The 27,746-nt window shown below is 32.4% G+C and overlaps 2 protein-coding genes across 2 annotated transcripts; one reads left to right on the top strand and one right to left on the bottom strand.

Annotated features, from left to right (window-relative positions):
- Positions 1 to 596: 596 nt before the first annotated feature.
- LOC128549657 (uncharacterized) lies at positions 597 to 15,306 on the bottom strand. Its single transcript, XM_053526811.1, has 7 exons — positions 15,136 to 15,306; positions 11,768 to 12,422; positions 10,857 to 10,925; positions 10,370 to 10,764; positions 9,523 to 9,783; positions 6,919 to 6,963; positions 597 to 6,078 (listed from the first exon to the last, which is right to left on the bottom strand). Exons 4-7 carry the CDS (start codon positions 10,566 to 10,568, stop codon positions 6,020 to 6,022), a joined length of 564 nt encoding a protein of 187 aa, XP_053382786.1. The 5' UTR covers positions 10,569 to 10,764; positions 10,857 to 10,925; positions 11,768 to 12,422; positions 15,136 to 15,306; the 3' UTR covers positions 597 to 6,019.
- A 3,438-nt stretch (positions 15,307 to 18,744) lies between these two features.
- On the top strand, positions 18,745 to 19,837 carry LOC123539955 (fibrinogen-like protein A). Its single transcript, XM_053527542.1, has 2 exons — positions 18,745 to 18,887; positions 19,154 to 19,837. Exons 1-2 carry the CDS (start codon positions 18,858 to 18,860, stop codon positions 19,670 to 19,672), a joined length of 549 nt encoding a protein of 182 aa, XP_053383517.1. The 5' UTR covers positions 18,745 to 18,857; the 3' UTR covers positions 19,673 to 19,837.
- Positions 19,838 to 27,746: the final 7,909 nt, after the last annotated feature.

The following is a 27,746-nucleotide window of genomic DNA, read 5'->3' as shown; positions in this document are numbered from 1 at the left end:
CTGATTTAAATAGCTCTCCTGATGAAGGTATAACTACCATCTGGTGTAGCAAGACTGGCAGTTCAAAACTGCCTTGAAGATTTTGCAATGTTATGCGAGTCTAAACTCCGTGTTAGATCGATAATGTCTAGAACTGATTCAGTAATAGTTCAAATTGAAGCGCTCAGTGAGTACCACAATAGACAGTTGGATGTCGTTAGATCAAGTCACTGACATATGATATTGATGTCCAAAGCACATTGAAAAGAACCACAACCTGCGCATCACTGAACCTGTTTTTGACATCACCTCTTGGTTGCCTGAAAATAAACAACTGACAGCAGTATCTTTGTAAAATCAACAAAGCCGCATGTATAAATAGAGAACGATAACAAAAACATTATCGGAAAAGTCGGTTATGTCTTTATTGGTAATTCATGGTTTTTTCCATAGTCAATACAATTCAGAAATATTACTACTATTTTGTCACGGATAATGGTTTCACTACCCGATTCCCCTTTTCTCAATATTAACATTAATATGTTATTGTTACAAATAACGTGCAAGAGTAGTACCATTAGATCTGTAACCATAATACAACATTAAACATATGTGAAGGGTGTGGTGGGTGGGAATTTTGTGTCTGTTTCATCTGCCATGTTTGCAATTGATAATGTGACGTCAGAGATAGTTTTGCTGTTGAAACCGAAGCATTCCAAATGGCATACATATGTAATGACAAGTTGTCTAAAAATAGCATTTATCTAAAAATACCAGCGAGAAAAAACCAGATAATTCCTGGCCTAAATAACTTCGGATTTATTTTCATTCGAAAATAATCACTATTATTTAAGGACCAGAATTATGAATCATAAGAATAATAATAAACACAAATTCTGAAATACACTTCCTTTTAATTTCTCAAACACTGACAAATATTTCATTTACGAATTGGTGATTCAATATCACTTCAAGTTATGCAACTTATTCATATTTCATTTACAAATTGGTGATTCAATATCGCTTCAAGTTATGCAATCACTTCAAGTTATGCAACTTATTCATTGACAGTTTAATAAGTTTGGAGTTTAATAAGTTTGGATAATTTGTGGCCGCATCTTTCTGTCTAAATGTAAGCCTGAATTTTGTCACATAAAATGACCCAGGAAAGACAATGTAATGAAAATTCTAACAACCGAGGACCAGTCATGCCTGCACTCTTGAATAAACTTTACGCAAAATTTCTGCAGCGCTATATATATATATCTATCCGGACAATAGCTATATTTCTGCCGTGTACACTGCACTTTGTCATGTACAATATACGTACCATAATTTCACACCCATTTCAGCCATACAATATGGACTAGCAATACAGCAAAAGTACACTGATTTAGCAACATTTCTACCTTGCAAAATATGGACTAGCAATATGTCTGCCGTGTACAATACACGTATAATAAATTAGCAATACTTCTGCCGTGCACAATACGGACTAGCAATATTTCTGCCGTGTACAATACACGTATAATAAATTAGCAATATTTATGCCGGGCACAATACACGTATAATAAATTAGCAATACTTCTGCCGTGCACACTAGGGACTAGCAATATATCTGCCGTGTACAATACACGTAAATAATTTAGCAATATTTCAGCTGTGCACCATACGGACTAGCAATATTTTTGCCGTGTACAATACACGTAAATAATTTAGCAATATTTCAGCTGTGCACAATACGGACTAGCAATATGTTTGCCGTGTACAATACACGTAAATAATTTAGCAATATTTCAGCTGTGTACAATACACGTACAATAATTTACCAATATTTCTGCCATACAATACGACACTAGCATTTTTCTGCGAACACTATATCAATATTCGGTCCTATCGAAAGGAAATTTACAATGCCAAAGAGACACATAGGAGATACCAAGCCTAGCAACAGCTTGTGGGCAAAACCCAGTGCTCACAGAAAAAACTAAATTTTGAAATGTACTCCAGCAACTTCACCAATCGAAGAATATTCCACCTAAGTAAGACCTACGACCCGGCCAAGTAATTGCTAGGATATTTATTTAACAAAATGATCCCCGGCTGTCAGAATTTTCCGCCACAATAAATTTACTTTATAAATTTATCCCCCAAAATTCAAAGCCGGGATAATAGTATATCTATATTTACTGAATGTAAATTTATACTAAATGTATATCAAAATTACTCAGTCCAAATCCCGAATATCTCAATAACATCTGTATTAAAAATTCCAGGGGAAGTAGTATACTAATTACAATGAACAAAATAGTTCCCCTAGACCAAATGGACCCTTCGTGATGTAAATCTGATAGGCATTCCATTTATCTCTGTCAAGGTAACACACTCAACAGTAAAACAATCTGAGTGCTAACTAATTAGCCTATTCATAACCAGTAGTTTATCTAGATGCTCCATATGTTATAAATTTCAAACTTATAATGACCTGATGAAAGGTTCATATTGTAATAGTCGCTATCCAGAAGTGAGTTTTTCAAATCCATGTTGGTTTAAAAACTGATAATTTGTTATATAAACTATCAACGTTTAACCTTTATATACATAAAATATTTCTGAATTATTGGATTTACAGCCAGACAGATACTTTACTCAAGAAAGATAATAACATGTTAACTCATTATCATATTATGTATTGGATTTATAAAATTATGATGTTTATGAATATGAAAATATAATTATAAAACCACAAACTTCTATAAGCAACAGCATCGTTACCAATTAAGTTGTACTACCAGTTAGAAAACAAATGTGATCCAATATTACCAAATAACTTAAAGAACATGCATATATCAAAACTGGCATCTGTATATTAATCATTTTTACTCACAATACATTGTATAATAACGAGCCCTTTATTTTCAGTCACAGAAAGGTTATATGAATGATTACGCATACAGTCACCAAAACTTCTCATTATTTTCACACTGTAACCTTTTAAATGTTTGATGGCACTTATCGATTTTAATAATGATTTCATTTCGACATTTTTTACATTGTCCTCAATTTAATATGCAATTAAATTGTAACATTTAAATACTGAATGAGTCTATTAAGCTCAAGCTGCATTATAACCATCCCCATGTTGAACAAATTTACAGACTAATACAATGGCTGCTATGAGCAGATTTCCAGTAAAAAGTAGCAGATTTCAATTATTTTATCAACTGAAATGACATTAATGATTATAGAAGCATTTTAAACAGATGGGAAATGGGGTCCTAAAAAGTCCCAAACACAAACCTGAATATACACAGTGTTTGCTGTTAATAAGAATTCTATAACCGTTTTGCTAAAAACTGCTTACGTTCCGTCTTATAACACTAAAGAATTAGTGCAATCAACGAAGAAAATTTGTATGACCCTTTCTCATGGGAAAACTAATGATTCAGTTTGACTTCAGTTTCTAGCAGAACATGTATATTTAATATTTATATATAAACAGACTACAACTAATAAACGATCCATGTGTAAGCATTTGTCAACAAATTATTTATGTAAACAAGAATTCAATATACATTGTAAATTTGTACTTTGAAGTTTTTCATCAGTCTTCAAATTTTTCTGTTAACAGCATATTAACACGCTCTCAGTATAGATATAACGCAAATTTACTTTGCAATAAATGACCTACATATTCGTACGGTAATAAGCGACATGTGAAGTTACCACTATATACTCTAAGCACTTGGGTTTTAACAAGAAAATTATAAGAAGTCGTTAATCGATATTAAACCTGGCGAAATAAAGTTTCCAATATGTTCCTCAACATTCTAACCCTTGGTAGATACTGCGGGAAAACAAAATCGTAGACTTACTAAGATATATAGTAATATACTTTATATATACAACAAAAATTGAAGCCACCACCTATCAAAAGGGGACTAAATGAGAGTCTTCTATATTTGTCAAGAACTTAAATGAATACTATTTTTGATGGTTATCAGACAATTAGCAGATAGGTCCATACTCCTGTACATAAATACTGCTTAACACAATTAATGTACATGTAACAAAAAGAATACAAACCTGTGTCAAACAGAATTAAAATTACCATTCATAATTTTCTCATGCCCGAAACATTGTCAAAAATTATTCATTTGATTTAGGTAACGATTGCATTTTACTCACTTGGACGCATTTTGTAAAATCTCAAACTATAGTTACAATCAAACCATTAAATACATTTTATTCCAATGAAACTTGAAAGTTTTGTACTATAGCATCACCCGAGACATGTGAATTCAAAATTTCTTTTCCAATTTATATTAAACAACAGAACCAAATTTATATTCGATTTTATTTTCCTAAATTATCTTTATGGCCTATGCATGCCTTTGCTAAAATGCAGATCTGAAAAATGTAATTCAAACCGAAAGTAAAGGGATTTAAACGTACCACTGTATCTTCCGATTGAAATTAAAGTAGGTTCTCATGTAAAACAAAAAATATCAATTGATGCTTGGTCTATATTACTTCTATAAATCCTGGTACAAATGTACCTAACAAAAAGACCCCAGACAGTCCGCAAAGTAGCCTCCCCTAACAGGCTGTCCTAGTTCAAATGTCTTTGTAACAATGACTTCTCTGATACATCTATATTAATGAGTATTTTAATGACAAAGCATAAAAAAGTGCATTACTCAACTTTTTGTTATGTATATTTATGTTTGTTTACTATTTTCTTTCCTGCAACTGTAATCCACTGTAATGCAATTAAAACTAAAGGCAGTATTAATGTTATTTGTGGCAGTAATGTTACATAATACCTTTATATACGCTCAGCATACTGCCTATAGAAAACTTCAATGCAGACCTGCCATATTGAAACCGGTGTCGGGGTAAAATATCTAGCCGGTGTCAGGGTAAATATCTCTACTCACTTTTCATATCGAACATTAAAGTCTTTTGGTTAAATTACGTGTAAATTCAACCCATTTAAAATTCTACGTGTATCTTATATGTTTGCTTCATTATTTACCATGTAAGTCGGACCAGTATTAAACCACATATTAACATGTTTTCCCTTACAAATATTTCTGTTTCAAAATCAAATTCATGACCGCGGTATCGCGTAATATATCCAGCTGAGAAATAATAACATACACACCACACCCTACACGTTCATTCCATTATCTCTATATTTGTAAGCCTGGATTATTTCTTCAAACCAGTGATAGAAAGCAACAGAGACGACATTATTTTTCGTCCATTGCATGTTATATTACCTGTAATTTTTTCCGAATCAGGAACATTCGACACGTCAATACGTTGCTCCTCTAGATTAACAGGATGTCCAGCCTTCCTGCAAAAGCTTTTAACATGGCCCGATAGTTTAATTATACAAGATGAAATCAGATTTAAATTAAAGAATTTTGTGTCTGTTTCATCTGCCATGTTTGCAATTGATAATGTGACGTCAGAGATAGTTTTGCTGTTGAAACCGAAGCATTCCAAATGGCATACATATGTAATGACAAGTTGTCTAAAAATAGCATTTATCTAAAAATACCAGCGAGAAAAAACCAGATAATTCCTGGCATAAATAACTTCGGATTTATTTTCATTCGAAAATAATCACTAATATTTACGACTAGAGGTTAAATAGCATTTTAGCAAACAGGTTTGTTATATACGATGCTAAATTGGACTACTTGATATAACAATTTTACACAAAATTCAAATTTGTTTTGGATGATATGGTAAAAAATATCATCTGATGTATGAACAAGAGATTATTAACTGGTTAAATTTGATAGCAAATAATGTTGGCTACATTTCAGACCTAATGGAAGTCAATGAAGAGTACCATAAATAACTTAATTGCAATCTTAAAATTTCCCAATTACTTATACACCGCTAAAGGTTAATTTATATTGATTGATCAAAGTTTTAAATATGGTTAAATGAACTTTTATTGTGCAGAATTATTAGTTGGTAGAAATGTAAAGTCATGGTCTGGACATCCTAAGCACTTGTATATTTACTTACCAGGTAGTGGGAGATACTTTTCTTGACCTTTACAAACATCTTTCATCAAGTCTTCAATAAAGAACATGAAATCATAATTGACAAAAATCTAGTTGAGAAACTATTTTCAGCTTAATTAATACTGTAATGAGGTATACAATAGATCATACGTATAGGATATCGTTAACTATGACAATATGAGTATGCTAAAATAACTTACCTTTGATTTTATCATTCTCCCCGCATACTTAAAAGAACATTAGTTTGAACAGCAATTACCTATATTTTTATGTTCTTACGTTAGTTACGCTTAATATAATATATATGCATTATAAAAGTTCTGTATGTACCTGTACATGATAAATTTTAACATCTCAATTTACATCCAACGACTTTTTCATACCACTTAATTTTCTTTTTTGATGAGAAAGGAATGCATAAAAGACAATGTGCTCATTATTTCTTTTAAGTATAGAGACAACAGCGTTAGTTACCGACATCATTGAATGCTTTTAAAATTTAATGCTTTCTCTATCTGTCGAATATGTCTTAATCCGATGAGATGAGACAATTATAGAACAGATATCTAATACAAGCAGTCTACATTAACATTCACATTTTTATTTATTCAGTTAAATAATCTATATTTATAGATTCATAAAGTTGCAGTACTTAATCATTCAACAGGAAGTCAACAAGACATATGTAGAAGGATTTTCTATATGTAATTCATGACTCACCAAACGTATACAGCACAGGTCTATAAATATTGTAAAATTGAACGTTACGTCGGTTAATGAAATAAGACGGTAGAAAACCATAGGTCGCCCAACACGAGAAAAAAACGAAAATGTTGCAGGCTCTGTTTATTGTAGTCATATACCGATATCAACTTGCATATAATTTGTTTACCTGTTATTTTGCTTGGTCCAACATCAGGATCATTAGCACTTTCAACTGGCAAAAAAGATAGACAAACAGGCAAACGTAGTTAGTTTGTACGGTTGTATCATGTAAATATAAAAAAAAATAACAAAGACATCAGTGATGTTAATAGTCATCTTCACAAATGATTGAGAATGATTATCTGCTTGAGAATGCACTAGTACCTTGTAATCAACATGTTAATATCATAAACTTCATGTTCCATTGTCCATCCTTACTATCAAAAAGGCTCTCGTTAAGTAAGAACTTTTCAAAGGAATCTACTTACACTTGTCACTTACATGAAAATTACTTTGAAAATACATTAGGACAGAAGGAACAATTTAAATGGCCTTCATAATTGCACTTGAGTTATAATATCTTTTTCTTTTTATGCCCCTGCTAGAATATTGCACTTGCATTGTCCGTTCGTTCGTTAATCACAATTGTTCTTGATTAGAAACACTTCATTAATTATGTTTTTAATAGTTTTTCCTAATACTATGTCTAGGGTTTAGATATTCTAATGGCGGACAATTTTGTAATGTGTGCTGCTTGAACTGCTTGGTACAATAATTTTACGGTATTTCTTCTGGATAAAGTCAAATCATATATCTTCTATTCGATGAACAACAAGATTGTCATGTGGTTACATGTGATAACAGATTAAGCATCTCGTAAGTAACGACAATTTTAGTTTAGCATAAATTAGTGAATCATGTTACAATAGCTAAGTTAGCCGTCCCAATTCCGGATAATTCCTACAGTTTTGTCGTGCTGTCACAAAGGTATTTATTTGAAAATAAACAATGTTTTAAAATAAACTATACTTTTATTTGATTAAAAATATCATTTTTTCCTTTTTATATCCCTGATAGGATATTTCATTTGAATTGTCCGTTCATTAACTTGATTTGATTAGATACACTTCATAGTCATTAATGATGATTTTAACATTTTGTTCCATATATATATATACGTCTTGAGTTTAGATATTCTGAGGGCGGACAATTTTGTAATATGCGCTGCTTAAACTGCTTGATACATCAATTATACGACAGTTTTTCCGGATATAGGATGTCAAATCATATTTTCTAATCAATGAACAACAATTTTATCTTGTACTTGTAATTAAATACATATGACAGCTGATTAAGTACCCTGAATAAATAATGTTTAATTTTAGATATACAGAAATTAACTATTGAATGAAGTATTGTCATGCAATACAAGTTCTCTAGTTGAGAATGACTACAGTTATCTTAACTAGCAATCTGCTATATATCAATGGTGTATATACCGTTGCTTGTGATATGAAAAATCATCTTAATGATATTTTACTTTAAAATTGATGAGAAATTATAAGAAAAAAATATCATACTAAAGGGACGTATTCTAAAAAAGTATACCAGCATTTTCTTATCGGGCCCATATGGCACATAAGCTTGTTGTGTTGCTGACAAGTCCTCTCATTATGGGGAACATCAGTACCAAGTAACATTAAAACCCACTGATGGATGACGAACTTACTAACCGGACATGAAAGCATACCTATTGACCTTTGATCGATCTCCAAGTGTGATTTGACCTTTCAGCTAGGGGTCTTAATGTTGTCTCATTATGGGAAACATTTGTGCAAATAATAGAATATACAAAGATAAAGTTTAAGACAGGACAGGGAAAAAAACTTCTAAATTTTGACTTCTAGTAATGTCCTTGACCTCTGTGTTAAGGATCTGAGGGTTGCATATGACATATCATCTCATTATGGGGAAATTTGTTTCAATTATATAGAAATTCTTTGATGGTATGAACGACAGTTTTCGACTGAGCAGAAAAATAATCCTAGTGACGGTTGACCAAGGAGTGTGATTTTGACTTTTGAACTAGAGGTATAGGTGCTATGTAAAGTACATTTTCTCATAATGTGGTACATTTTTGTAATAATTAAACTTTTTGATGAAATACAAAATTATGGATCTTTAAGGGTCTTGGAGTTGCACATGATATGCCGTCTGTTTATTGGGAGCATTTGTGCCAAGTATTTATAATCCCTCAGTGGATTACTTATCCCTCAATGGACGACAAAGTTATTGTCTGGACTACAGAAACGAAACAAAAATGAAAAAAAAACATGTTAACCTTTTACAACAGAGTGTGACTTTGACCATTTGAGCTATAAGTCTGAATGTTGCTCGAGGCACATTTTCTCATATGGGGAACATTTGTACCATGTAACAAAACATTTAATGGATTACGAAAGATATAGTCCAGACAAGAAAATAAATCCTATTGACCACTGACTCCAAGTGTGACCTTTGAGCTATGCGTTTGCGTGTTACTATGTCGTCTGTTCATGGGAAACATTTGTGACAAATAGTACTGTAATCTCTCAGTGGGCAGCAGATTTCTGGACAGGACACGATACAGACCCTTTTATAAAAAAAACTTTTCCTGTGTTTCTGTGTTGTATCCGTATACATGTAAAAGAGAAATAGCCTTTGCAACATTATATTTTGATTTGACACTCAATGATTGTTAGGAATATGATAATTTTTTTAAACTAAGAATCTTTAACACGTTTAGACTCACCTGTATCTTCCAGCGCTTCTTTGAATTCTTGCAGATCTATAGACGATGACAACGTTATTCTCTTCCCAGATAATTCAGAAAGCATATTAGCTATTCTATCAAGATGATGTGCAGCACCGCCCTGTTGAAACATTTCCCAGAGGTATACCAAGTCTTCTACAGATGAACATTCCATGGCCAGCTTTAACGACTTTTTATATTCATCAGTCGGATGACTGTGACTTTTTTCATTATCAGCCTCCTGGTTTTCCTGTTCGCGTTCTGTTGTACAATTTGTGTCAAATAACATTCTCTAATGTATTTTTAAAGTCTGAGGAAAGGCTAATTAATGTATTACTTGATTAACAGTAAAGATATTACATTTATATAAAACAAAACATAGTTACCTAAATAAATCAAGTTACTTCTTTTGTGCTTATTTATAACATCAAAACCTATTTAAATGTCGCGCATCACAAATCTCATATCAAATATTATTTTGGTAAGAAATTAACAATTTCAAAAGTGCGAAATATGACAATCTCCTCAAAAATATATACATGTATCTAAATTGATAGCTTTAACTGATAGGGTAAAGGGTAGCTTTGGTACAGAAACCAAACATTTTCTGTATACAAACTAACATAATCTGACAATAAGGCAAATAGAAACGTCCGTTCACGAATATACTATAAGAAAAAATAAGAAACTATCAAGAAGTAAAAAGTTATTAAATAGATTGAAAGCATTAACTTTATACATTACTACTATTATTTAAAGTTGCGTGTTAATTGAATGACTTTTTATGACACTAAATAATTAAGATATATTTGGTGCACAAGCAAACTTTAATCTGATATATACGTACCTAAACTGTCTAACGCATTTTGCAAGCATGCAGGTGAGATTGTAGACGTAGCCGTTACTGGAATATCAACCTTGAAATGCTTCGACAATGTTTCTGATAGAGCACCAAGCCGACCTCGATATTTCTGGCTCGTTAGATACTGAAGTAAATCCAATAGGCCAGAGTATGTGAAGCATTCAAACATTAGAATGATGCACATCGTTTTTGAGCCTCTGTAATTGATTGTTGTGTTTGTTTGATATCGTCGAGTAATTCCTCTACCCTTTTCTTGATATTTTCAAATTTTCCTCCAGACGTTTTATAAGCTTCATTAAAGACATCATTCAATGTTCTCTCCATCAGAAGGATCCACTCTTGTGTTGGTCCACCGAGCGATAACTCCACATGCATACCAACTGAAACGCAAATTTTGAACATCAGTGAGCTGTTATGTTTAATTACATAAATAAAACTTTTTTTACATATAACACAGCATATAATGATTTACCTTTGATTTTCTTTCTGCATGTTCCTGCATCAAGTCTTTGCAGCTGCTCCATCAAACTCTTTTCAAGATCTGAAAATAAGACAGTATCATAAAAATTCTTGTGCTGTTAAATACCGATTGAAACATTTCTTTTTCAGAATGTTATGCCAGTTGTTTAGCAGTTTTCATTTCTTGTGTACTCGCTTAATCCAGTAGTACGGGTGGAATGTTAAAAGGACTTTGTTCCAGATGAATATTAGAATAACGATATATTTTAAAACAGATATCAATATCGAAAATAATAATAAACCAAGATTGTTTAAAGAAATATTTTAATGGTTATAACAAAATACAACTGAAATCCTTCTATTTTTCATCAAATTTCGTGACATACGCTTTTGGGAGGTTGATGTTTGCTGAATAGCTTTGAAGAGTGTTTTTAAAGACTGAAAGTTTTAAAATGCACAGAATCACTTTATATCTTCTTGTCACTGTAATTACTAACACACTGAAAGCATTTTCTAAATTTTGAACTATTTTTCATAAATCCAGAGGCCTGCATCTTTAAGCGAAAATAATACGAAATTATATCCTTTTGTATATATAAAGTATGATTGTGATTGTATGTTCCAATATACTGACAAGTATATTTACAATTCAACCTTAAGTAATATTGCTCATTTGGAATTAACATACTGTGACAAATAAGTTTGGTAGATTTTCAAGACAGTTGTCATATGAATCTTAAAAATTAGTCTTACAAAAATGCTATTATGTGTATTTATCTTATAAATAGTCTCGTGCATGCGAGTTTAATTCTTATGAGTTATCAGGACACCTGTCCTTTACAGTGAGCACCTGTCATCACATTACCAGCATTTTGTCAGATATGTTCTGCACAAATATTTTGTTATGTATATAAGTGTCTTTACCTGTCACCTGTTGACTGATATTCTTGACATCGTCCGATAGACTCTTCTCTGTGGCATTTAAGCGCGTACATATGTCATTTTTAGAACATTCGATCTTCTCCAACACTTGTTTAAACAGTACATCATTATTCTGTAATTGCTTCAGACACTCTCTAGCGGACATTACATCGAGAGGTCCAGATGTGTACTTGTTGATAATTGATTTACATTCTTTCTGCACATTCTCTCCAAAGCCGGAAGCTAAGTTGGTCAATGCATCTGTTAGCTGGTCTTTGATATTCTCATACTGAACATCATCTAGTGTTACTGAAGGACTGTGTGCTTGAATTTCATGACGCAACATTTTTATGTATTGTAAATTTCTTTTATCTTCGTGCTTGAGGGAGTTATGAAACAGTCTTAATACTACTATTATTAGCATTTGAAGGTCCCATGTGTCCACAGAAGTGTTTCCATTTCGTGGAAATAATTTCTCTATTTGTTTTTCGTGCAACTCATACTTTAACTTATGTTCAAAATGTTTGAGAAGTTTGTTTAAGTCACCAGAATGTTCTCTGTATAATACTTCTTTTGAAATATAGGAACCACCTTCAGCAAGCAGCAATATGGCTCTTAGATAATATTCATTTTCTGTGGTAGCCATTTTAAGACTTTTCTGAAATAAAATCAACAGAAATTAGATACAGTTACACAGTTACAGCAATTAAATGATGGGTGCTACTAACAATTAGTTTGCATGCTACATTCAGTCCATTTAGGGATTTGATTATATTTGTATTAACATGCATGTGCATGAATACCGTTTTTAAAATGTTGCATTGTTACGAGTACTTTTTACCCAAGAGACTACATATAGTCTTGATGTGTTGTGAGAGTAAGAATTAGTTTCCCACAGATGCAGGAATGTATGTATTATTATAACAGGACAGTCAATACATGTGTTTAAGTTCACTTGTACAATCTTGGCATACCCTTAACGAACCTTTTAACGCAACAATTTTATTATCTTTTATTCATCTTTTAAATTACCATTTGGTTGCTGTCGAGATAATCCACGGACTTGAACCCTGTTTTGTTTTATTCATGCTGCTTGTGATCACATGGATTTTTATTATAGAAATCAGCTTAAGCCACTGAATATAAGTGAGAAACAGGTGTTGTTAATTACATAATGTCTCATTACAAACTCAGTTAAACTGAGACTGCTAATATTCTGCGAATTTGCGTTCTATCCTTCCAGAAGATTTTTTTAATATATAGATCTATTTTATAAATTTACATTACTGATATTTTACTCACATTTGGAATAAATCTATTGGTCATGGAATATTAAAATTAAAGAAAAATTGATACATATAATTATACCATTTTAGTGACTGAAGTCGCAAAATACAAACAAATTGCATTCGCTTAAGTATTTTTTTCTACCGGTAAAACTTTTTCATACTCTGTGAGCTTGAAGCACACTAGTTTCTGAGATAAATAAGAGCAGAAAAAGCACCGCTTGAAGCATTTCAGAAATCAAGTAAAATATAAAAAACTCAGGGTTGGGGTGGACTTTATAATACATATAATTACCCATTTAATGCTATAGGGGTTTCAGGTCTTACAAGTGCCTATGAATACAGGGTATTATATAAGCAGAAATGCCACATGTTGACATGATTACCCCATCCACTATATTAATATGGAAAACGAGAAACGAATTCAAATCTACAAAAAACAATTATGCCGTTAAGATTTTGAGATTATATTTTGTGCTTTAATGAAGCACAAAAGAAACTTTAAAATGATAATAAAAATGTTTTGGTCACCTTGCATCTTAGATGTAAATTTGGAAGAGACATTAAAACTGGTGAATTTACTTTTAGTTCTTTTAGTTTTATTTTTTACTTTCTAGATAAGATTAAGTGCTCATATGGAAAACTTTTTCTCCCGTTTTAACTGATCAACAAATATATATATCAGTTAAAAAAATATCAGAACCATACCTGATCTGCTTTGAATTCATAGATATTTGAAATTACCGGCCACTACCCCATTGTTCATCTTCAATCGATTTTAGGCAAATGCAAGCCAAACATAAGGGTGAAATGTTTGTTCGCAACAAGTAAAAATTTTTGGTTAAATAGTACATTGTTAGCCATATTTTGATAATTAAGCATTGATGTTTGAATAAATATTATCTGAAAGAAATATTCGAAGAATTTTTTTTTTTCAAATTGACGAATTTGTAAATTTTCTTCTTTTTACATACAGCTATCAGTGTACAAAGTTTTCACAAAGCAACCGAAACTGTGCGAATCTTTTTCAAATGGAGATAGATACTTACTTTACAAAATAAAAATGTTGGAAATGTAACATTTTCTTTATGATGGTGTTTTATACCATTTTTTTTTTTTTTTTTTTTGTTGTTTTTTTTTTTTTTTGTTTTGTTTTGTTAAAATCAACTGTAATTGTTTAAAAATGCAATCCTTTAACGATTTTGTGACTTTCAAAATTAAGTTGATAAAAACATGAGTAAAATAATAAGACAATAATAGTTCGATTGGTTTTATTGAAATTTCTTTATCATATTCTAACTATATTTGTTTAAACGTATGCCAGGGTTCACAAAATATACTTGCTTTAAAAGTGCAATACCTTTATGATTTTTTTTACCTTAAAAAGGGTGGAAGTAATAAAATACATAGAATTATAAAATGGTTTCGATTGGTTTTATCAAAATTTCTGTATAACATTCACCATCCATATTTTATCAACTTATCCCACATTTAAAAATAAATTTCCGGTAGCGTTAAACAATTGTGAAAATCTAAGTGTTTGTACTTGAACATAAGTTCAAAGTACACGTAACATTTATATTCTATTTATTATACGGCCTCAACCTTATTTATAAAAAAGTTACAGACAGATGTCTAAACTTTGCAAACTTTTACATGTAAGGCAGATTAACCATTACAAATACGTAATAACTCCTTAGATATTGAACAAAAAAGAATTATCCTTGACTTTTTACGTAATTTTACCATTAACTACGTCCTTCTTGTGTTATGCATCAATGTCAAAGTGTAAATAATGGTAATATGTAAGCTGTAATTGGAAGAACGATCAGTTAATACAACAGATTGTACATTTCCTGTATTAAAAGTATTAATTGATTATTTATCTTACCGGCGTTAATTTTGGGTAAAGGTGTGACAAATAAATCATTGATTCAATGTACTTTCCCATTTTCGATTTGAAAAAAGTCGCAATACAAAAACATACTGTTAAATTAAAATATTGTTTGATTCGTGTTCTATTACGAAAATCTATTATAATAAAAGTCACTATCAAGCTATATTTATCTAAGACGAAACACTTACTCATCAGCAGCAAAAATGTCAGTTATATGTATCATAACAGCTCTCTTTGCACGAATGTCCCTTAATTTAATATGTACACAAATTTCTTTCATAATAACCCTTTATAGAGTCGTGGATTAATTATATACATTATCTGTAAAAGCGTCAACTCAATAATTGCTGTGTACTTGGTCGCCATTTTTTTAAACCAAACGGAAGTACATGTAGTAAGTTTATTATGCGGACCGTTGGTTGAGCTGCGGTCGAGTTAGTGTCATTAGAGAGTTTGACATTTCAACCTTCGCCTTCCCCTTCAACGTCTCTTGCGAAGTTAACGTATGAAGTTTAATTTCGATTAAAATTCCTTGAGATTTCAAACTTTACAATGAACCCTACTTCTTTTAATCCGCCCATTCAATTTATCTGTAATTATGATCGTTTTTCTCGTGCATTTTAATATCAATTGTCCGAAAGTGCATGACTTTTACAAGAGGTTTTAAAAAATGAAAATTAAATAAAAAATATTTCAATTAACATAATCATCGCATGGATATTAGTGCGATTACAAAAAAAACAACATTTTATATAAAATGATGTCAGTATACAATGCACGATTGAAAATTATATATGAGAGGAAATAAAAATGATAATCATATCAACGTATTCTATTGTTAATGGTGTTCTTGAAAGATATTACAGTTAATATTTTTAAACAAAAACCAACTACTACAAATGCATTTCTCGATATACTTTGAAGTTAAGTTAAATATATGAGATAAAACACAAAAGGCTGTTGATTAGTATTTCATAGTTTTTCTTAAAGTTTTTTTTACTTTGAATTGGTACTTTGTACATCGAATTCCTTAAAATACGCGTTTTACTTGTAGACTGTACCTGTTGAAAATATAACCTTTTAAAAAATATGTTGATAACATGAACCAATATACACAATTTATGGATACATTTAACAAGCGATTTGAAACAAATGTAAGATACTCTCGTGATATCATACGTTTTGGCATCGTGGCACTCAGTTTGACTCTGTATAATGCCAAACTCTCAGACAGCACAATATAATCGTGCCAAGTCACCATGTGTTTAGCGAAACAGTCAAGAACTGCTAGGTGGAGACGAAAATTGTCGCACGAAATAACATGTGGGCATATACACGTATTTGTTTGAATATACTATTTCATAAGTAAAGCATGTGAGGATCAAGGAATTTTGATTAGAGGGACACCAACTTTAAAGAGGGGTCACCCATCCATGGGTGGGGGGCGGGGGGTCTTAGTCACACCAAGTTTCAAGACCGATTTTCTTTGTAAAATGTAAGAATCAAAGGGGAATTGACCCACAATGCCCTTCTGCCAGGCTCTGGGTCCGTGCATGTAAAGAATGGAGTTATCACATACGGCTAACAGGAATCTTCTCACATCATGATATCATAGATCTGAAATTGCCTGATACTTCAGAATTTTTTTTCCGTCTTACTTGTAGTACCATTTTATGTTTATAATTAAATTGCAATTGTTTCCGACAGAAACGGATTGATGTTTTTGGAAGTTAAAATAAAATGTTCCACCAAATGATAATCGCGCGTTATCATTAATTTTTTTCAAGTAAAATGACTATCATGCCATGTGCCTCCATCCAGATTTCAGTCTTTGATGCCGAGTATATGGACAGAGTAGATGTACAAAGACTGAAGTTTTGACTTTCGTGATATCACATCTTCGGACGTTCAAAACTTCACTTCTTACGACAAAAAGACCGTTCTGGTATAATCAATACCGCCTGAGGACACAAATATTACGTAGAAGTTAAAGTCTGAACAAAATCTCAAAGTTTCACAAAATGAGTTGATAACTTCATACTTCCAGGTTCAATTCAATGTATTTAGTTAAAATCATTAGCCAAACAAAACGTCATTATTCTTATACTTATTGATAGTGTTTCGCATCAAACTTAGTCCAATTATACATATGGATAATCGAATAACTTAATAAGCAGAAATCCTGAAACTAAGCTTTTTATTTCACATAGTAATGAAGCGAAGTCTTAGGCTTACTTGATATTACATGGAAAACTTTAGTAGCAACGTCTGATATAAATAAAATACACGCATATCGGTGACGTTTTACCCCAAATATATATGAGAGACGTTGAAGGGGAAGGCGAAGGTTGAAATCTCAAACTCTCTAATGACTATTTCATTACGGATACTTTGTACTCCTGCACGTTTTTCGTGGACAGAGGCATTAAGGGATAGTATATCTAAAAAGAAACACACACACACACGCAAACATACATTGATATACTGTAAACCTAGAATTGTTTTCGCGCTTTTTAAATTAGCGCCTTTCGCGGGTAGTATATTTCCGTGAAATTAAATAGCCGCGAAAAACTCTGATCTAACAAAAGCGCGAAAGATTCTAGCTTCAGCTTATTTAATAAATAGATCACTTTAAATTGGTTGTGTAGTTACACATACCGGGACACTGACGAAAATCCTCTCAACTCCTTTTGAATAATGTAGTTTAATGCAGTTGACGTTTTCTTATGAGTGTTAATGTATTAAATATTACAGGAGTTATAGAAATAATTCACTTTAATAACTCAAATTCCAGTACTATAGTGATATACAGTGAGTGCATAAATCAGCATTAACTTCATTGACAGGTGACTTCTGTATGACGTAACCACCTTTTCTATATCTGATACTCAGGTGATAAAAACAGAAACAAGATCCATCGACATATGATTTATAGTCGGCACTATATACGATATATTGACTGTAAATAAAATATTGTGAATATTTCTACTAAGTGTGGTTTAATCGCCTAACAAAAGATACTGAATGGTTTGGTTGCGACAATATTTTGGGCCGCTACAGCTTCTTTCAGAATTGGGTTGCCATATGGCGACCTTTCCAGACTTTGGTGGTTGAAGAAAGATCACAAGTTCTCATCCCCACATTTTTGTAGGCAAAAAAAAAAACGGACACCTTGGTAGAACCACCGGTTTTCCTAAGCCATCAGGATAGTTTCCTAACGTCCGCATGAAACATTCTACTCAAAAGTGAGGTTTCGATGCACATTTCTCATTTTAACTACATACAGTTGAAACTAGTCCTAAGTTCTCATGCACAGACTCAAACCGAGTCTACTATTGTTTTGCATGCTTGTGTTCTATAATTTGAAAAGATCTTTTTATAGAACTAAATAAAGAAATGGTCTTCTAACTGGGAAAATATCATTGGAAGCATAGAAAGCTAACTAATGGTATATAGATTCAGACTGATTGAGTCTGTTGATGAGAAATGAATCTGTTTATGTGAACTATTCAAATGTGCATAAGCTGGATTAGTCACAAAGTCCCATGTTGTTTCATTTCATAACATGAGGAAGTCTAGAACTACAATATGTAAATAGGCAAGTCATTTTACATGAATCATTGCCTGGTGGTCCCCTGTTTAGTTTGTTTAAGTCTGGTGTATCGAAAAAAATTAATGTTCCGCTTACCTTTCAACACATTATATCATGGTATTTAGTTCCAAGACAGGAAATGCATGCAACTATGTTTTTTTGCAAAACAAACGCAAGTGAAATTTTATAACAACTTCTTTGTTTAGACATTATTTCTTATTTATAGACTGTTTGGAGCTATTTAAAAATGGCACAAGAACAGACGGAGTTTATTCCATCTCACCAGATGGAAGATGTCCTTTCTTTGTGTATTGCGACATGACGAACGGGGGTTGGACTTTGATCCAGGTAATATTTTTCTATTCACGTTCTAGACAATTTACAAAACCGTTTATCGCTACTATGATATTTAAAGACAAGCACTTTCTACTGTGTTACCATAACGCAATCCTGGTAATACTGTAACTAAGTGGATTTAAATGGTCAGTTCAGCAATAGCGACGAGGGGACCTAAATATGCCATTAATACTTGACATCTGTCTCTTTACAATTGCTACATTTAGAATACTTAGGTATGCAAACACATAATGTGACATTGTTTGTTTCAATTGCAGAATCGGATTGACGGTAAAGTAAACTTTTATCGGCCATGGAATGATTACGTTAGTGGGTTTGGTGATATCGATGGCTCTCACTGGTTAGGCTTGGAGAAAATTCACCGTCTGACTCGAGATGGCAGTCAGATACATTTTAATATAGAGAATTATGATGGTACAAAGGATTATGAGCAATACCAAGTGTTTACCGTTCAAGGAGCGGCAACTGCATACACATTGAACGTAGATGCCTTTAATTATGAGGGTAGCATATGCGAACTACTGAGTTACCATAACAATATGAAATTCTCGACTTATGACAGGGACAACGATATTTGGCCAAGCAATTGCTGTGTCGAGGAGTCAGACGGTGGGGGATGGTGGTACAAAGAATGTTACAAGTTGGGAAACATGAATGGGGTATTTGGTAAAACCTCACAAGGTGGTATTGGCTACAGGACCACAAAGAATATACTGATAAAAAAGGTTACAATTAAGCTGAAAAACATAAATGGTCAATGTTTAACTCAGAAGTAGCAATGCCATTTTCTCATTTACTTTACAATTACAAAGCTTTTAACGAAGAACTCATGATATTGAAGTCGTGTATTATGAAATTTTAACACTAAAATTTTCAATGAAAAATATCTGTTTTTATTTCATTAAGAAATTATATGAAGTCCAACATGTCAGTAAAGAAGTTTCTTATTAAACGCAGTAGTTGTGTTAAAATTGTGAATATTTCGAAGTGAAAATTTTGTTCTAATTGGATAAAAGCTACAGACGAAATTGAATATAAAAAATATTTGTTCAAACTTCGAATATTTTGTAAGTATATTTAATTTACACCCAAGTTAATGTTTCTCGCATGATTTCAACTGATTGTATGCGAGTGTGATTATGATTATGGTTAGATAATGTTCTTCGACGTAAGGTGGTAATTCTTATCCCGCCGCAGCAGGTATATTACGATATCGGCCTCAAGGAGTTAAGCAACAATTAATGTATTAGAATGGAAGACGATGGAATGAATACCACGTGTTTTCTGTCTTAAACGTCTATAATTGAACAATGGAAACTTTAGGTATTCACACCATGTCATTATAACAACTTATCGCAAAATATAAATATTAGCTAAGCTAGCCATGGGCAATCAAGATATATAAAATGAGGCGTCCATTTTTTCAGTTATAATGCAAAATCGACAAATGTTTGCTCAACATCAATCTTAAAATTTTCAGATACCTCTCTTGGAGAATTCAAATTCGTTTACCTTATCTAACATAACTTAGCCTGTTGTGTTTCATGTTAGGAATACAAATGTACAGTGAATTAAGTATAAAGAAGATACAATTTGTTTCTCATGCTCAAACGACCGCCATGTCACTTGTGAAAAAAAAACTAAACACAAAATAGCTACCAATGTTAAATATCAAGCAAGCTGATGTATATAGCTATAATGGACAAACATTACAAGATGAGGTTATTCGGGTAGGGGATCACTTTATCTTTATCAGAGGTATAAAATCAAGCTGTACATGCGCATATTGGCATCATAATAGGACGAATGACAAGTTACCACAGCCGAATGACAAATTAGCACAGCCGAATGCTTTATTAGCATCGCAAAATGACAAATTAGCACTGCTAAATGACGAGTTACCACTAATAAATGACAAGTCACCATTTCCGAATGACAATACTGCGTAATGACAAGTTAGCACTGCCGAAGGAGAAGTAATCACAGCTGAATGAGAAGTAATCGTAGCCGAACGTTAAGTGTCAACATCTCAATGAAAAGTTAGCACTCCCGTATGGCAAGTTAGAGCTGCCAAATGACAAGTAAGCATTGCCGAACGAAAACTTACCACTGTCAGCTGTATGACAATTAACAAACAAAGTCGTGTCTGGCGTTCCTAACCCAAGCAATACGTCTGCGATTCTTTAGAAACCGGAAGTAGTTTTTGAGAAGAGAACATTTGTAAATATGGTGGTCAAGTTTTACACATTGTATTATTTCAATAATCTTGGTTACGGTTGGTTCTAGAAAGGTTTAAAATCAGACCAACGGTTTATAGGCGGAAAATGTTCAAACAATTTGTTTTTTATCTTCTACCTTTATGGAGCAGTCAGAGCTAAAGATAGAAAACCTTCAAATACTTCTTCTCATGGCTAACTTGATAGGTCTACTGTAGCGTCCTTGTATTGACCTGCCTGAAATTTGTTAAAACGATTTAGGGGGCTGTATAGGTAAAATGGAAACTCCTTTGATAAATCTTCACCAATCTTAGTCTGTGGCATACTTGGACGGACCTCCCTTAATGTTTTTCGAATGGTTCTGCTTGACCATTGTAGGGTACGCAAAAGCTAGAAAGAGAAAATCGTTTTCAAAACTGTTTTTCATGAAGACATAATTATAAACTATAGCATTTTAAATGGTCCTATCTCAGTTTCTTTTTGTCAAAAGTTGTGCTTTGCTTCTTTTGGGCCAACAAAAGCTATAACTAGAAAAGTTTTAACAACTTCTTTTCAAGAACCAATTGATGAATTTCAGGCAAACTTGGTATATAGCATCCTTAGATGGTTTTCTCTCAGATTTATTGAACCGGATATGCTTTGTTTCTTTTAGATCCTTTAAACAGCTTCTTATATAAAGCTAAACCCAGGGCACATAAAATGTGCTAACATTACTCCTGCCGATTGTATCCAACTTGGAAACAGCGACAACCAGGGATATGCCAAACTTGCTCACCTTTCCAGTTTACAAGTTCTTTTTTATGTATTTAGCAACAACACTGACACTGATGAACAGTTATCTCTAAATATATCCTTCTCCACATTTGAAGAAATCCGTTCTGTGAGAAACAAACATCCAAATAAATTTATAACAGCTTATTTAAATATAAACAGTTTAAGAAATATTTTTTGACATTCATGAACTGCCATCAGACAAACTGGTTGATCTACTTTTATTGTGGAGGAATAGCTGCTTTCACCAAGTCTGAGATTCCAGCCTTCCGGAAAAACAACTTAGAAATAGAACATTTAGAAAACATCTGCTAAGAGGTAATTCTAAACAAAACTAAATGGATTATTAACTTGTGTTTACAGACCACCAAACTTTAAAGTGGAACATGTTCTTTGACATCCTAGTGCTAAAGTAGACAATATTTTAATATCCAAATTTGATAATTTTATATTGATTGGAGATTTAAACTATGATCTTTAAAATAGTGTTAAAGCAAAACCTTTAGTAGATTTTACTGAACTCTTTGACTTTAGAAACCTGATTACATCTGCTACATGTTGTATGAAAAATAGTACTCCATCATTACTTGATGTTATTATCACTAACAACAAAAAGCTTTGTATGAATACCTTAAATTTTGCAACTGGAATAAGAAATTGCCACATTTTTTTTTGCACTGTCATTACTAACTCTACTCCTAAAGAATGAGAAACAGAAAATTTAGTATAGAAGCTTTAGAAATTTTGATATTGAATCTTTCAACAATGACCTTTCAACTATTATCGGACCAGAGCCATCATATATACTGGAATCTAATGATAACATAGATATTATATATAATGATTTTGAATCTAGTTTCTGAATAAATTGATATGCATGTCCCCACCAAACAGATGTACCGTAAATCAAATCAGTTACCATATATGAATAGAGAGCTTAGAAAAGCTATTTATGATAAAAAATGTATTATAATAAGTATTTAAAATTTAGAACTTCCAGAAATTGGGAAAAGTATAGCAAATATAGGAACCCTGTAAACAAACTAAAAATAACAATCTGTTAAATCTGTTAATAAATATTTTCAGTAGAGAGATGAATAGGTGGTAGAAAATCTGCTGATTTTTGGAGCACAGTTAAACTTTATATGTCTAAAAATGCTTGTCTGAAAAGCCTAAAATAATATTGAATGAAAATGAAAAAATGCTTTCAGATCATTTGGAAGTTTCAGAACTTTTTAATGATTTTTTTTCACAAATATGACTGAAGATATTGGTAAGGATTTTATATTTGACCCGAAAAACCATTCACGTCTAAACAAAATCAAAGAAAGAAAATATAAACCAGATAGCTTTAATTTTTAGCATACCAGTGAAACCAAAGACAAATTTAACAATAAAAAAGCTACTGGAGCTGACAAAATTTCTATAAATTTTTAAAATTTGGCAAATAAGCTCTTACTGAATCTATCACAAACTCGGTAATTTTTTTTATTTCCACTAGTTCCTTCCCAGACAAATTAAAACAGGTATAAGAAAAATGATGCTCTACACAATAATAACTATAGACCAGTAAGTATTTCATCTATCCCATCAAAGATTTTTGAAACAGTATTATCTAAACAGTTCACTGTCCATTTTGAACATATTTTTGATAATTTCCTTTGAAATGATCTTTCAATAACTGAATATGGATTATCAGAGCCCGCCTCAAACCTTCTTCAGTCTTACCTTTCAAATCGTAAACAACAAATTAAAGTTAGAAATAGTGTTTGTTCATGGGCAAGTATAAGCAAAGGGGTTCCACGAGGCTCCATCCTTGGCCCCTTTTATCTAATGTTTTTATAAATGATATTTTTTATTCATAACAGCACTCTGTATAATTATGCTGATGACAATACTCTGTCATTTCGTTTTCCAAATTTCAGTGAAGTTATTCAAGTCATACAAAAGAAAGTAATGTCCTTATTGCCTGGTTCAGAGTGAAACAAAATGCAAGCTAAACCAGACAAATTCCAAGCTATAGCAGTTGGCAAGAAATCCTTCCTTAAAAATCCTGTTTTCCAAATTTGCAATAGCAACATAACCTGTGAAGATACAGTTAAGCTCCTAGGTATAATTATTGACTATAAACTAAATTGGTAACATTTGCAAGAAAGCTGGTAAACAATTAAACATCCTTAAAAGAATAGGTAAAAATTTAAATAAGCTCAACAAATTGACCAATTTCTACACTTTTATTTAATCGAATTTTAATTTTTGCCCAATGGCTTGGCATTTTTGCTCTGAAAACAGTACTACGAAAATGGAAAACCTGCAAGAAAGGGCACTGAGATTTGTTTACGATAACTATTTATCCTCCTATTCTGATTTATAGCATAAAGTAAAATTGCCTTCCTTACATATAAGAAGAATGCGTATAATACCTATTGAAACATTCAAAATCCTACATGGTCTTGCTCCCGTGGTTCTCTCTGAATTAGTTGTGAAAAGGATTTTTTCAATAAACTTTAGATATTCTAATGTTTTACAGGTACCTAGAGTTAACTCTACAACTTACGGTAAGCACTCTTACAGATACATGTATGCTGCTCTTATGTTATGGAAATGTCTCCCGGATGATTATAGATCCTGTACAAACTTTGGGCAGTTTAAACATCTTATACAGTCATGGAATGGCTCAGTTTGTAAATGTTCCTCCTGTTCCTGGGGGGTAGGGGGGTGGGGGGGAGGGTTGATAACACAGGCACAGCATAAAGTTAAGTGCATGTTTTGCATAGTGTATTCTCAAGCTGAAGTTTGCTTTTGTTCTTTGTTCTGATGACTTACATACAAGCTTTGATTTTGATTTTGCTTTTGTAAGTCTGTTTACTGCTGTTGTGTTTGCTGTATGCAGTTTAATTTTGTCTTCCAGAATTTGCTTTAGCTAAATGTTTGAGTCTAATTTACTCATGCTCATTTGCATTTAGATGTTATACCTTGCGTTAGTTCATGTTGAACTTAATCTTATCTTTATTATAATCATATACCTTTGATAGAACCAGTCTAACATGTAACAGTGTCCTATTTGCCCCAGGTGTGAAGTTCCTTTATGCTAGCAACCCTGCCTATCTGTTGAAAAGTCTAATCATAGAGCTTATATGATTGTGTTTATACACTTACACAAAGAAAATGCCTCTGTACATGTTATACCATACCCCTAGGTATTCTATAAGAACCATGGTCATGAAGGGGAAAATATACTAACCCGTTTCAATCGTACATTTCTCAACTTAAACGCGCAGTTCGGTGAATGTGGGTACATAGTATATTGTACAAGCGATAATTTATCTTCCATCGTGCACCAGTCACATTGTCTCAATATTCCATATTGCTGAGATTATCAACATATTTTATGCTTTCGTCAACGTTACAGAAAAAGCTTGCGTGAACTTCCGTAATGAACATCCGGTCTAGAGGTCACGGCAGTGTGCACATGTTTGGCAAAATGTAAACAAACAAAAACAGAATTATAAAAAAGTCACAATTTTACACTAAAACTCGAAATGATGAATGAAATTCATCTTGTTTATGATGTTCAATTTGAACTCGTACATTGGTCTGCATCTGTTCTGTTTATTTTATTCATTTTGCACATTTATGCTGCATTTTCACATTTTAGCGAACACGTGTAGTAAAATGACGATTGACATACATTTTCACAACAGCCAATCAGAATGGTTTTGTAATCTAGAACGGAACTTCACCAGGGAAGTTTAAGCAAGTTTTTGTGTAACGTTGAAATAACAATAAACTACGCGTTGTTTTTCTAAGATAAGATGTATTGAAGAAATGTGACCGGTACACAATAGAAGATAATTACCACTTGTTTGATATCCATAGTACACATTTACCGAACTGCGTGTTTTAGGTATGAAATGCGCGATTGAAAAAACGGGTTAGTATACTTTCCCCCTCATGACCATGGTTCTTATAGAATACCTAGGGGTAGAGCATAACATGTACATAGGCATTTTCTTTCTGGTCTGGCGCCAGTGTGTTTATTTGTCTAATTCTTATTCTTAAGCTTAAATACTAGGCGATATATGACCATTTTGTGTCGATTCGCCATAAAACCCAACTCACTCACTCACTAAGCTTAAATACATTTAACCATAATATATAAATTTTGTAACTTTTTATTTGCCCTTTGAATTACTTTATGAAAAAGATGCTAATCAGGTCATTTCAAATCTGATTTGAGTGATATTCTGATTTTTTAAGATAAGTTTTTAATATGGCACCTTTGCCTTATATTCCTGGTCAGCTTGTAACCAATTCTTCATTTAAGCGGTTTTAAACCAAAGTTGGTAGGATTAGCATGTTTCTCATAGATTTTTTGGTGTAAATTGTCCTTTCTTATTTGTAGCTTATTTATTTTTGTTAACCTACACTTGTTATATAGTCGGTTAAAAAGGCTCATCACAGCATTACTTGTAATTGTCTTGCCGACTCAAAATAATTCTTATCTGATCTTTTCTTAGCTTGATGGATCATCACCAAATTGTTATGTAGCATCCTTATATTCTCTTTTCTCAATGTTGCATACATGGTCCATTTGGCTATTTCCAAAGGCAATACTTGCAAAAACTACCACTTCTTTTCATAAAACACATGGTGGATGTCCGCCAGACTTGAACAGAAGCATTTCGCTTGGTTGCGTCCTATGCTGCCAAAGGATCTTCTTGTAGATTTTATTGCATGTACTGTTTTCAACAATTTTCAGTTGGTTTTCTGTTGGTCTGTCTTGCTAGAGCTTAAAATACAAAATCGTTGACTTGCTTAGAATTTATCTTGAATGAACCTCTCAAAAGTTAGTTCGAATAGGCTTTATAAAAACAATATAAATCCTATCTCATGAATTTTGTTTATGACTGTATGACTATTCGCAGTGCTTTACATATTGGAAGAATAAATAGATGTAAACTCTTGATATATATTTGACTGGACTTAAAGGTAATGTCAGACTTACAAATAGTTCTTGTAACTGTTGCTGAACAGGTCAGAGGTTGGTTTCAGAGCGTTATAAACTAAAACTGAATTGGATTTGACTGGACTGGAGTGGAGTTTATTAAAGAACAATATGGTACAGCGATGTATTTTTAAATATTTTAATGACAGATGCCATTCTTATCTTTAATACTGTAATTTTCATTTTACACTCTGACTGAGTACTTGCTGGTATATCTTGTCTATTCCAGGTGAGAGTTTTGTTTTGCTGGATTGTTTTAACATTGTACTGCATGTAATTGATATCAGTGTGTCTTGACATATTTCAGGTGATATCTTTAAGGTCACAGAGATTGTATGTCGTGATTTCTTGGTCATATCTTTGCGCATTTCCGCATTAATGTTTCTCATACTAAGGGCAAATGTTACTATTCATAATACAGTGTTTCATATATAAATTTAATGTCAGACAGTCAAGGTCAGGTAAGGACTTATGATGGATATCTTGTTTAACCAAAGTAAGGGTTTCTGAAATAGAAATATTAGTAATCAATATTTAGAAAAACAGTGGAAGTGGAGAATATATGCACCGTATATGCAAAGGTCATGCTATTTGTTTCGATTGATCTACAGACTTTTATACACTGACACCAGCTTTGCTTTTCCTCGAAAGCTAGAATGAGGATTTATCGTTTATATATCCTATTACAAAGAAACTATTCACTACTCAAAAGAAAAGTAAAAATTCGCGAGAACCTATTCATTTGAAATAGCAAGTTTTCGTTTAGTGTCATCATATCTGTTACAGCGAATATCATGCTTTGCAAAACTTAGGGAAGCCGGTGTCATGTTCACGTCATTCGCCGAGTTCTCGGAC

This window comes from Mercenaria mercenaria, chromosome 16 (genome assembly GCF_021730395.1).
Source record: "Mercenaria mercenaria strain notata chromosome 16, MADL_Memer_1, whole genome shotgun sequence".
Classification (NCBI taxonomy): Eukaryota; Metazoa; Mollusca; class Bivalvia; order Venerida; family Veneridae; genus Mercenaria; species Mercenaria mercenaria.
The sequence above is the reverse complement of the archived record's forward strand: the minus strand, read 5'-3'. Positions and strand labels throughout refer to the sequence as shown.

Excerpts from the sequence above, each read along its gene's own strand:
- LOC128549657 (XM_053526811.1), bottom strand. The coding sequence starts at position 10,568 with ATGTGCATCATTCTAATGTTTGAATGCTTCACATACTCTGGCCTATTG. Across the intron at positions 9,784-10,369 it reads AAATGCGTTAGACAGTTTAG|AACGCGAACAGGAAAACCAG; the intron begins GTACGTATATAT and ends ATTGTACAACAG. Across the intron at positions 6,079-6,918 it reads TGGACCAAGCAAAATAACAG|ACTTGATGAAAGATGTTTGT; the intron begins GTAAACAAATTA and ends TCTTTATTGAAG.
- LOC123539955 (XM_053527542.1), top strand. The coding sequence starts at position 18,858 with ATGACGAACGGGGGTTGGACTTTGATCCAG. Across the intron at positions 18,888-19,153 it reads GGGGTTGGACTTTGATCCAG|AATCGGATTGACGGTAAAGT; the intron begins GTAATATTTTTC and ends TTTCAATTGCAG.